The sequence below is a fragment of the Glossina fuscipes genome, unplaced genomic scaffold (assembly GCF_014805625.2).
Source record: "Glossina fuscipes isolate IAEA_lab_2018 unplaced genomic scaffold, Yale_Gfus_2 43, whole genome shotgun sequence".
NCBI classification, from domain to species: domain Eukaryota; kingdom Metazoa; phylum Arthropoda; class Insecta; order Diptera; family Glossinidae; genus Glossina; species Glossina fuscipes.
Genome location: NW_023998427.1, coordinates 2,807,012 through 2,819,812, shown reverse-complemented (window position 1 = coordinate 2,819,812; position 12,801 = coordinate 2,807,012). Strand labels below are relative to the sequence as shown.

At 35.2% G+C, this 12,801-nt stretch overlaps 2 protein-coding genes across 2 annotated transcripts in view; one reads left to right on the top strand and one right to left on the bottom strand.

Moving 5' to 3' along the window:
- Window positions 1-5,524, top strand: part of LOC119637196 (homeobox protein unc-4-like) — a 78,995-nt gene extending 73,471 nt beyond the window's left edge. The window contains exons 4-5 of the mRNA XM_038033050.1: window positions 4,946-5,085; window positions 5,155-5,524. Of these exons, the coding sequence (XP_037888978.1) occupies window positions 4,946-5,085; window positions 5,155-5,524 (510 nt within the window). The remainder of the gene's footprint in view (window positions 1-4,945; window positions 5,086-5,154) is intronic.
- A 5,751-nt stretch (window positions 5,525-11,275) lies between these two features.
- LOC119637195 (NF-kappa-B inhibitor cactus-like) lies at window positions 11,276-12,592 on the bottom strand. The gene has a single exon (XM_038033049.1). The coding sequence runs from the start codon at window positions 12,590-12,592 to the stop codon at window positions 11,387-11,389; it is 1,206 nt and encodes a 401-aa protein (XP_037888977.1). The 3' UTR covers window positions 11,276-11,386.
- Between the last annotated feature and the right edge of the window lie 209 nt (window positions 12,593-12,801).

The window sequence follows — 12,801 nt, the reverse complement described above, 5'->3', positions numbered from 1 at the left end:
AAGAGAACATCTTACTATTTATAAAGATGAAGCTCCACAAGCAAAGACAATGGAACAAGAAAGAAGACAAGCGAATACCGATATTTCAACTAGGACAAGACGACGTCACGTGCCATACAACCGAAGGAACATTTCAATTTACTACACGATGCATTTCGAGAGTCGAGTAATTTCCCCCTTTCATGATCAGCGTTGACCGTCAATGTTGTGCGAATTATTGTCATTGACTTTTTGCTTGAGGGTTTTTGAGGTTTTTGAAATTCTACCGTTTAGGCCAACAGGCTCACGTCCAACTACGCCAATTAAGGAGGAAATTCAAGGTTATGCCATTTACCCAAAACGCTATTCGTACAGTGCATAAATGCTTTATGAAATCAATAAAAAAGTTCACAAGTTTTAATAATTGTTTCCTACGAAAATTACTTCTTGAGCAAATTGTAATATACGCTTCTTATGCGTCTCAATTTGTTCACATTTTCCCGCGGACTTGAGGAAAGGGGAAGGGTTGACCGAGAAAAATTTGAAAAAGTTGTCACCATATTATCGCCGCTTAATTATTATGCAGTGGAATAAAACCGGCTAAAGAAGGAGTAGGATAAGATAGAATGGGAAAGAGAAAAAAGAGGCAAAGAAAGCAAGGGAAAAAGAGAACGCTTTTATAAAGAGTTCTCCTCTTCATTGACCTTATGAAATATCTTTATTCAGCGTGTAAAGATGAATTGATTAAAGTAATATCTTTCTCTCCATCGATGTGCTAAATCAATGATATAGCGCACAAAACTTTAAATAAAAAAATTTACAATTGAAGATATATAGCCTTAGAGAGGTTCAGTGTGCCATGAGCAATGAAATTATTTTAGTGCAAGCCGTCATAGCTGAATTTGTCATCTCTGGATGCAATCTTTACGAATGAGAATTAGTTGGGCGACCCGAGTTGGCGTAAACCAATGCCCGTTATGTATGTTTTACATATTGTAATGGAATAAACATTAAATCGCCTTCCATAGTAGTGCCAATGAATTTACATTAAAAGGAAAAGAAAAGGTAAGAACTTTATAGGCGGGAAAGGCCGTCTATTAGATACTTTAGATCACTCCGCCTTATCCAGTTATTCGCTCGTTTTAGTAATAACAACAACAAGCAGTTACACATTATTTTCATCCAAAGGCATACTTTACATAAAAGCTCGCATATTTGAGGAATCCTTATATGCGCCGGCATCTAAAAAACACACCTACGGGATGCAAATTCAACATAATCGATTTATATGGAAATTTACTACTATGAACCCATGAAAGATTAAAAACGTATACCTTGTTATACCCTATACCGCTTGTGGTACAATGTTTATGAAGTTTGTGCGGATATATGTAACACGCAGAAGCGCTTAAAATAGGCCCATCTATTGTTATACCGATTGATCCAGAATCGTTTTCTGAGTTGATCTAAGCCTGTCTGTTCGTCTGATATCTGTCCATGTAAATTTGTGTTCAAACTGCAGATCGACAATTGTTGAGATATTTTGATGAAATTTCGTGCGCTGGTGTCTTTTGCCCCGACGGCAACGCTATTGAAAATGATATGCACCGATTCACTTTTTTGACCACTCCCCCCCACATAACGCCATATTTTCAAAACTGGTGGTTATATGGAAAAAATTGCAATCCTCAAAATTTCGCGAAAAAAATTGACTAAGTAATAATATTTGAACATTCTAATTTTTTATATAGAGTCCCATAACAGCAGGTTCCTATTAAAACCGGGTATAATTCTTGCGTTCTATGACAAAAATAAGAATTGTGTTAGACAATGCGGTGTAATAGTTGGCCTAGCTCGACTACAATGTTTTCAATTGTTTTTATGAATAGGTTCAGTTTTCGTAGGAACGATAATTATGAAAAAGGCCTCAGCTGAACCAAATTTTTCATACCAATTTGCAATATCTAAATACTATTACAAAGAAATTTTGACAATTGAAATTTTTTTCCATAATTGGACGTTATATGGGGAGTGGTCGAAAAAGTGAATCAATCCAAATCATTTTCAATAGCGTTCGTCGTCGCGTCAAAGCACGTCGCTGCATCAAATTTCATCAAAATATCTCAACAATTGCGAATTGGACGCTGAACACAAATTTACATGGTCAGTCATCAAACGGACAGACGGGCGGACGGACAAACAGATAATGATTCTGAATAGATGAATATAATAAAGAGGTGCATCTATTTCAAGCTCTTCCGCGTTTTACATACGTATGCACAATCGGTGTAGGATAAAAAAACTAAAAATCGGTCTTAATAATGTGTTAATGCAAACGCGAGCATATATGTATTGTTTTCTGCCAAAATAACCTTAAGACAACACAATGAGGTCATTTTGGTGTTTCTGCGAACTTTCGGTAAATTCCTAATTCCTTGCCTATATAAGAGCTTTGGAGATTTCTTATCGAAGTATCACGTATACCACATGATGTTCGCAAGACGCTCTTTAGCGCAACACAATGCCATTATAAGTTCTATAGAGGCCAAATCAAATCGAATGCTGATGAAGCCTAAAAGTTTTCTAAATTCTTCTTTTATGAATTGCGTGATGCAATCAGACGTTGCCAATGTAACTTGCAACAACTTTTTCGCCTACTTTGGTACATTCGTCCGCAATAATTTTGTTTCTTTTTTTTTTTTTTTTTTTTTGTCTTAAGATCCACGCTAATGGTATACTCGTTTATATCAGTTGGTGCTGCTTTTTTTGCGTTTTCATTCACACATTTTGACAGTACCTTCTTAACTTGCTAATACATTTCCATTTAGCGGAGATATCTAAACAACTTTTTATCTGCAGTCGTCGTTTAATTTCACTTAACAGTGAAATTGATGACATATCAATAATTAACAAGGAGAATCTAGCAAACATGAAAATACACATGTAGAATATTAAAGGTTTGGTCCACTTGATCTATTGTAAAACTATGGCTGTTACTGGCAACTGTAGGTACAACTAGAATTCACATCGAAAGCTATAAGATCGTTTTCAAGTTAGCGGTAATGTGCGCGCATATTAATAATATACTCCTTTTATGCGAAAGTTAAGACAAAAAAGGGGCGGTAAACATTGGAATAGAGGAGGAACAACGATACATTTATCAAGTTTCTTCAAATTGTACTGCCGTGAAGTTAGCTCTCTGTGCGTAGACCGCATTTTTGTCTTTGCTAAACGACGGCCTATCTTTACTTTTGATCGGCCGTCTGCTAAAGCATTTGATAATTGAACGATATGTTAAAAGGTTACAAAATGATGAGAAAAACTAAACGAAAAATATAAAATACGGGCATAAATAAAAAGCGGAATCAGCGGAGAATAGCGGAGACTACATGTGAACAACGCGTTGCTTACACAAATCGGTTTAGGTGAAAGGGAATGGAAAGAAAGTACAAGCTCAATACAAGCGGATAGAAACAAAATTATTACACATAACATAAGATAGGTCGATAAATAGGAGAGTTTCGTTCGTAAAATGTGCGCAAAGAAACTCGGAAAAAGGCGAAATAATAAATTTGTAACTCGTTAAATTTTTTTTATAATTAATATAGTATGTAATATAATGATGTATATGGAGAGGGGATATTTGGGGCGATTTTTGCGGCGATAAATTGAGGACATAGTAATGAAATTAGGTTTCTCTGAGAGGTTGCCAAGAAAGTATTTTCCATGACATATCAAAAAAACTGGAATTACGCAATGTCCATCAAAATTCCTGCAACTTGGGTTGGGCATTTCATTCTTTGAGTGTTTTGTACTGAGAGAGAGTTAGTAGCAATCGTTTGCGTTTCTCTTTGGGTTTGTTATCGTAATTAACGGCTTTTAGTCTGCTTTATATCAGCAAGCAGCTTTATGTTTTTTTTTTTTTTTTTTTAATTTTAATGCTTAATTTGTTTTCTTATTTTATGTCGCGGCAAATCGTAACTTAGCAAAGACGCAACCCTTAAACCCTAAAATAATTGGATAACTTCATATTGATCAAATTGTGCCCATCTATCCGCGTTCATGAACGAGCCGATTAGTATTAAAAATTTTCAAGTCATATAAATAAAGAGCGAAAACTGCCGGCCACTGAGTGCATCTGTTTGAGACGATGAGTAAGACAGGCGCACAGGCGAAGATGAACTGTTCTTCTTATATGTTTTTTTTTGATTTTTGACATCATTTTACATTGCTTAGTTCTGATATTTCGGGCAATTTAGATTATAACGAGTCCCTGAAGCGTGGCCTGGTGGTCTTTTGTTTTTAATTTTCATGTGATACGTTTTTGCATTTTTTAATCTGAAGCCTTAAACGTACAACGTTAGAACACAATGCCCGTAACTTTTCTCATTTTATTATTGTTTTACACAATAAAAATATTTAATAAAATTAATGGATATAAAGATTCTCTTTAAACTTTTAATAACTGAAAAAACTTACGTTCATAGGAAAGTGAAAATCAATCTTCCACTAAGCAAAGATTCAATAAAGATTATAAAAACTTTTCTTTTTCCTTTCTCGTGTTCAAACAGCGCATATTTCACTTTAACTACATGTTTACTGTGTTAGTTATGCCCGGTGCTCGAACGGTTTTGTACACTGTCTGCTGCACAAGTTGCTAACAAGCGTGTTTTAAAGATACTATCGCGTAAAGAAGCAAAAAAAAAAAAAAAAAAAAAAAAAAAAACGGTGAAATGAAAATGAAAATTACATGCTTAGCTGACGTTAAAACTCTTTCACACGTGTTCATATTTAAAACAATTACTGCCATTTTTCACATATTCTGCAACATTTAGTGTTATCGTTGCAGAACTAACGGTAAAATTCCTGAAGAAAAAAAAAATTTGTATAAAGATTTCTTTTATATTTTTATTTTATTTATTTATTTTTGTTTTTTTTTTTGCCTTTTTATCATACATACATGCAGGTTTGGTTCCAGAATCGTCGCGCGAAATGGCGTAAGAACGAAAACACAAAAAAAGGTCCTGGGCGACCCGCCCATACTTCACATCCGCAAAGTTGTTCTGGTGAACCGATTCCTTTGAATGAATTGAAGACAAAAAAAGAGTAAGTGTATACGTAATGTAAATAAGAGAAATGATAAAAAATTGAAACATCTCCTCACTATTCTTGCAGGGCTGAAAAACGTACAAGGATCAACGAAGCCGTGGAACGTCAAGCACGTAAGCTCCGCTTGAAGGATATCGAAGTAAATACGGAAGACTTAAGAGTTGATTATTTAACAAAACATGGAAAATCAGGTCGTCTAACAGACTCCGATAATGAAGTTGACGATGATCGATTGCATATCGATGTAGTGGGTGATAGTGAAAGTAACCAGGATAATGAGTTCGATTCTGAATGCAATTATGCGTTAAGTTTCGAAAGCACAAGCCAAAGAAGCTCCCTAAGTACTGCAAATACGTTCGACAATACGAGTATTGAAAATGGCATTAACGATCACCTGGAGGATTCCGTTCCGATTCCGTGCCGCAACTATTTGTAGCATATATATTGAAAATTAGACGAAGCAAACATATTCTTTGTGATATTAACATTAATGACGATTTGCAAGCTGCCACTGTCCAGGACACAGCAAAAACAAAACAAAATTCTAAATATCGTAAACATATAAATAAATAAATAAAGAGGAGAAGAAGTGGAATCATACTTAGCAAAATTGTACTCGGATTCATGTCCGGGTAGATTGAATAATTTGATTCGAAAATTACGAATCCTCAAATTGTGTGCAGACCTCCAATAGTAAGAAAATAGCATTCGGTCGAACGAACCTTTTATTCCCATTACCGTTATCCTATGAAAGACTAGAAAAAAGGAAGAGATCTAAATTTTTTTATTTTCTATTACGGGGGCGTAGCTGATCTTTCCAATTTTCAGAATAAAAATGGAAATTTAGATGGTGTTTAGTAAGTGTTGTACTTTATGAGTTACAAGCAAAAAGCACGGAAAGGAAAGATGTTTGCAGTTTTTGCTGGACAAGAGTGTGAGCGTTGTAGGGATCGTTGTTCTTTGATCGGTCTGGGTCATTTTCAAATTATTATGCAAATTTGTACGCGATATCTTCTGGGAGCATGTTTATCACACTTACTACACAAATGCGCAGGCCTAAGTTCAAATTTTTGTACAGTTATGTGCAGTACTGTACGAGTAACGAACAAAAAACCAATCTATTGTTGCTTTTGCAAAAACAGAGTAGTTCTCAATTGACGTGGTACTGTAGGCGTTTATTCATTTTTGGAGTCACATCAATATTTGCAACAATTTAATGTTGATCAAGGATATATTTATATATACATATTTATATATATATATTGTAGAGTTTCTGACGCTACTCTCTGAAATATAGACGGCACTGGCCTGTGCAATCGTACATATTCATTACTCATATAACGAGGTGGGTCTACCTCAAGTCCTTTTGGACTTGCATACATCCGCACAAACTCAATATACCCTTGTATCACAAATTGTGTAAGTTCTAAGAAACGAAGAATTGTATTATGCGTCGACGCTGGCGATTAAAAAAAGCTAAAGTATTAAAGACGCACTTGAGATACGAAGTTCACTTAAGACTTGAACGTTCCATGTTATTTAATTATTTAAAAGCTGGTTATTGTTACATTGCTCTGGTTAGAATCCTACGAGGTACAATGATATCGCTTATATACAGGCTTAGGGTTTAGGATGAATAAACTTCTATCAATCCGCGAACGATTTCTCTAACTTGAATATTAAGCGAACATATGGGCTGACAAGTTTAGTTCGATTCGGAGTCATTTTATGATATCTTCAGATCTTCTGGGAGTTACATGCGAACGCGAAACCGGAGGTCAATGGTCACATACTATTTTATTAATTACAGGCGTCGTAGGTTACTTACTTTTCAAAAACAAATGCATTGTTAGGTCGCCTCAAAAACGAAAGAAAAATTTATACAGTATACAAGGGCTGTGGCCACTCACTATCTTTTTTTCCCCACTTCTTTCTGACCATCGCCCTGTCGCGCTCATAGGGTATATCTCCTGAGCGATTGGTCATAAAAAAAAAATATTATCACGATGGCAATTCGCGGCGATGTTGGAAAGCCTGTGCAAAGGAATGGAAACAAATTATAAGAGGTTGTGTCTATTACAACCGCAGCATTCACTGTGAGGCTTTGGTCTGTTTAATGTGCACCCACGACCCTTACTCCCTCTGAGTAAGTAGCCTTCTCATGCAAATAACGATACCAAAAAACAAAACAAAAAAGGCGATCCAAAAGGGGATATATCGAAGCCCACTTATTACCAGGAAAATTAGACCAAATAGTGAACAGCGATGAACAACACTCTTCCGCTATGAAAACATAAAAACATTCCTTTGCATATTCTGCATGAGGTATGTAAAGCGCATTTCTTAGCATTACATGAGATGAAACAATGGAATTAAGAAGCAAAAGTATTGACAGAAAAGAGTGTGATCTTATGGTCCTAACTAACTCCCCACAAATATTTGAATGTTTTGTTCGCCTACTAAATTAAGTTTAGCTACAAAAGCACTGTGCATCGTTTAAACAGAGGTGTCCAGAAAAACATTTATCCCAAATTTGTTAAGTCTTCGACCGGAATCTTTCTTCATTTTACCAAAAATCATAGTGGCCGTCTGTTTGAAAAAATAATTCACACTAATTGTATAGATTTTAAGATCAAATTTTACACGATTTCCTTGTAGACACGTTTCTAACGGCATGTATAGTTGGCGTTTAAGAATTAAATTCAAATAAGTGCCTAAACAACAAGTAAGAAAATTGTATTCGGTGGGAGTCGAATCTCGCATACCCACCACTATGCTTTTCGCATTCTACTTTCGAAGTTCTTTTATTTGACACCCAAGTCGCTAGTATTATTAAAAAGAAAAAATTACTCCACCAGGTCGCGACGTCTACCACGGTCATTTTAGAATTAATCCATTTTTACGCAGATAATACACATAATAACACGCATTTGAGAAATGTACAAAATAGTTTTAAGCATTCTGTCTTGTTTGCGTTATGATAAATAAGCAAAAAACCCCAAAAAAAATAAATAAAATTCGACAACTTTGTGTGTGTGTAACTTTGTGTGAGCCTTGTTATGGCCGATTGTTTCCATTTTTGCACGTGACGAGCACAGTGTTTCGTAAAGTAAATGCGGCAAATTATCAGCCTTCTAACTTTCACAATTCCGGAGTAACGAGGAAAAATCCCACAAATTTTTGTTAAGAAAAACAAGGCCGCTCCATTGCAGGCGTCTCCTCTGACCAATTTGGCCCATTTTCAACACCAACCTGCGTGCAAAATCTTCCAATGTCTTTACCGAATTTGAAGTTGATACCTTTATGTTCGCGACAAAGCAGACGACCGACAACAAACACCACACAGACACCCAGACGGACAGACATAGCTTAATCAATTCAGAATTTCACGCTGATCAAGAATGTATATATATATATATACATGTGTTACATACATTAGTTGTTACATATATTATGAAAAAAAAAAAAAAAAACAAAACAAAACAAAATGAGTAAACCCCTATCTTACGGTGGTGGTGGTGGGTATAATAAAGTAAAGTAAGTGAAAAACTCATATCATCAAATGTATAGCAAGTAATTTAATAAAAATCAAATCACTAGTTTCCAATTACAATTGAATGAATAAAAATCGTCGGCCACTACAACTGTTGCTACAACAATATCTTGAGAGTTAAGCTAAACGAATGAAACCTATTACTGTAGCTGTAATGTATCCAAAGAAATTTCTGATAAAATGCTGGTGGAAAGACGTTCGAAGTGTAAAGAGAGAAAGAGAGCCATCGAAAAACACATTGAGAGCGAGAGAGAGAGAGAGAGAGAGAGAGAGAGAGAGAGAAATAGGGTTAAAACGATATTGTTATGATGGAATTAACGCCTCGAGGTGATGATGACTTTGCACAATAAAGACGTTATCTGTGTACGGTCAAAGAAAATGAATGGCTGCCTGGTTTACCGGACTGCAGACGGAACGTTTTGCTTTACTGCTGGATGTTTTGCTGCATGCACTTGATGTTAATGCAATGCCTGCATATGTGTTACCCTATGTATTCAGATATGAATGTGCTTTCGAGTAGTTCGCTGGCAAAGATCCATATATGAATATGCAGCCCGTAAAGCAGTTTAGCTAATCGTAAAAGTATGCAAGTTTCTTCTTTTCCTTTTTTATTTATGTAATATGTTGTTGCTTGTGATGAGCGCGCGCGTTTGTTACGGCACGTTAAAAACTGAAGGCGCGAAATTAATGAATCATTCACACCTGCATGACGGATTGTATTGTGCATGGTATTCATTTATTGTTTACGGGGTTTGTGTAAATGAATATCTATCTCTTAGTGCCTTAGTCTCAGTCTCAGTCTCTATTTGGCTCTCTTACATTCGCGTTCATACACGATCTACACGCAGTATTTTAGTCTATTAGAAGAAAGTTCTAATCGGTGTCAGAGTGTAAGAATGTATGTAAAAATAATGTTTCACGCCTGCGTGCTTAAAAGGAGTTGCCATCTCATTTATTTGCTTGATGTGTATATTACGGTGTATGTACAATGACATATACATTAAAAATAAAACAGACTTTTTTATATATATATATATATAAAGCATGCGCGCACAATATATAAATATATATATATTTTTAAAAGGATACTTTTTTTTTTTTGTTATTCTTTCCTTTTCGTTTTTAATGCTTTGCAATTTTTGTTTTTTTTGTTTTTTTTTTTTTTTTTTTTTTTGAGTTTTTAAGTTCTTGTTGGAAATTACTGCAACAAGTTAATGTCATGTAAAGTAAATGAATCCAGCGTTCGGTTGTTTGGAAGGGAGTACGCATGTTATTGAGAAGTCAAGTACGAAAAGAAAATTAAGCATCAAAAGCCCTGCAGGATTCATTCACACATGTTATTAAACTGCAGCAGAAAAAAAGTCATGAAATTTATTAAAATAATTTTGTTTTCCTCAAAAGTGATGAGAATGAATTTAAGAAGACACTTTAATATCCCCCTATATCTGACTTGATTATGTAAAAGAGAGAAGAAAATATTTCGTAAACATTAAGATAAACTTTATTTGATTTATTTCCTTTTCATTGGAATCGCATCACTTGTCTCCCCCCATCTAACCATATAAAAATCGCATATTCTTTCTGGCACATGCAGCTTAGATCTTCTTCATAAACGATATTTTAGCAAGACTTTGATAAACTTTGATTTACATCTAAATTCAAAACGTCAAATAGCATAAAGTTTGAAGTAAAATTTTATCCCTTTATATCGAGGCAAGTTCGTTCATACAGTTTTCCTAATAAAAATTGATTTCTTTGGTTACCGCAAAAGAGCGGCATAAAGCCGTACTTTACTTCTGTTCAATATGATGAAATAATATGCTGGAAATGCATCAATATGTACAATAGCTTTGTCTAACGGTGATAAAATATTTACGTATAAATATTAATTAAAATAAAAACGCAACAACATCCACTAAATCGAATTTATTTGAGAACAGTTTATTGTAACTGCAACGTGGGTAACATGTATAAGATAATTTATTTTTTTCAAAGCATTTATAAGCGATATGTGACTATTTTGAGAAGGAGTCTACGAAATTCAATCAAGAATGCATGACCTGAACTTAAACGCTTTATTTTAAATTGCGTTGCGTTAGGAAAACACCGATGTACCAGCATATCAGAGTATCCTGTTGAGGATCCATTTAACGCTCTTCTATTTACTAAGGAATAAGGCGCAGTGGGCAAAAAATGTTTTTTTTGATAGGTAACGTTTACCGTAATAAAATCTTGTAGACATTTCGAATTCTGCTTTTATTTTAACATATAGCTGAAGCAGAGATCAGCTTAACTTAAAGGAGATTTCTACGTTCCCCTTAGCCATCCAAAAAAACAAAAAAAAAAAAAAAAAAAATACTTGCGAACAAAAAAAGAATTCAAATAAAAACAAATTCAAGTTTTCGGTTCCTTTTGCTGGTTTCTTTAGTAATTTAGAGCGTATTTGAGAATACAACTTAACAGACTAAGTACATTAAAGCCATATTTTATCGCATGAAATAAAACGCTTCTGTCGCTAGTATTTTTTAATCTTTCTGATAGAAAATTTGTAAAATATCTCAAAAGAATCACAAGTAATCGCATAGTAGCTCATAATGACCGAAGTATAATTTATTTTGAAGGCACATCTTATGCATTTATTATTATGAGTATGAGTTCGTTTGCAAGTTATAAAATTGAATTTGCAAAAAAAATGTAGCAAAAGTACTTTGTATCCTTGAAATGTAGTACGTCGAAATAATTGATTTAGAGTGGTCCAGCTATTGAACCGTCCGCCATTTCGATACGGCCATTTGTGAAAATGGGGAAACGAGAAGATTCGGTAACGTTATCCGTTGCGTCGTCCGTTTCTGAATCTGAATCGGAATCTGTTTCATTACTGTCGTCATCGCTGTCTGATGCTGACAAGATTTCGGCTCCGAGTGTTACTAACTTATTTTGTAATGCTGTTCTCCTGAACTGTGATGACAGTTGATAAGGTGTTAAGCCGCTAAAAGTTCTTACTTCTAAGTCAATTTCTTCACATTCATCTAACAAAAAATTGGCTAATAATTCGTTTCCGCTCTCGATAGCAATATGTAACGGTGTGCGACCAGATTTGTATTCTCGAGAGTTAATGTCAGCTCCGTGCGAAGTGAGGAGACGTAAAATGTTTATAAAGCCCAATTTAGCGGTGAGATGCACGCAACCCTCACCGTTATAATTACGCATTTCTAACACTTTTGAAATGCAAGTGGAAACGTTATGATTAATGTTGTCGCGTGAAAACTCCGCTACCTCGTCTTCACTAAATGGTGCAATTATGGCGAGAACACTTTCTTCGACACCCGATCTACAGGCAAGATGTAAAGCAGTATTACCTTGACGATCACATATAGTAGGGCTAGCTCCTGCTAATAATAATGCCCTTAATATTTTTGGTCGCTGCGCAAGAGTGGCCAAATGTAGCGGTGTGCGACAATCATAGTTAAGTGTATTATAAAGGCAAGGATGAGGAGCAATAAATAATAGCGTTTTAATCATATTTATATCAAACGAAACGCAGGCCAGATGCAATTTCGTATTACCATCATCGTTTTGTTGATAAGCTTCGCTCCAACTTGTTGACGGTTTCTCATTGAGTTCTGCTTTTAACGTGGGATCATTTAAATGATATAAAGATTTTCCTTCATCGCTTTCGGATTCTTTGCCACTTAATTCCGTTTCCTTACTTGGGCCGTCCGAGAAAAAACCAGAATCACTCATAACTTTGGTGGCGAATTTCCGATCAAGATTTAAATTTTCTTCTTCACTCTCATCATCATTACTCTCTTTGTTCACAAATTGACTCACAATATCCAAAGAGGAATCCGACGAGTCTGACACGCAACCTGAATCAATGGTTTCGCTTTGAGACACTTCATCTTCACTGTTACAATCTTTGGTTTCTCGGTTGGGATTTCTTAAACTCATCTTGCAACTGTTGGCGATTTCAAGGCAATGCGTATATGAAAATTTGTCTTTCAAATTTCAATGGTGCAACAGCCGATATGCGCGAAAACACATCTATTGTTGAACATCAACTAAAATTTGATTTTGAAACTTTGCTATTTCGTTGAGCGAAGTACACTTCATCACTAAACATGAAACATGAATGCTTGCTCGTTCACCTGCTCGTAATA

What these genes read in the sequence shown, in the direction of transcription:
- LOC119637195 (XM_038033049.1), bottom strand. Translation starts at nt 12,592, where the DNA reads ATGAGTTTAAGAAATCCCAACCGAGAAACCAAAGATTGTAACAGTGAA.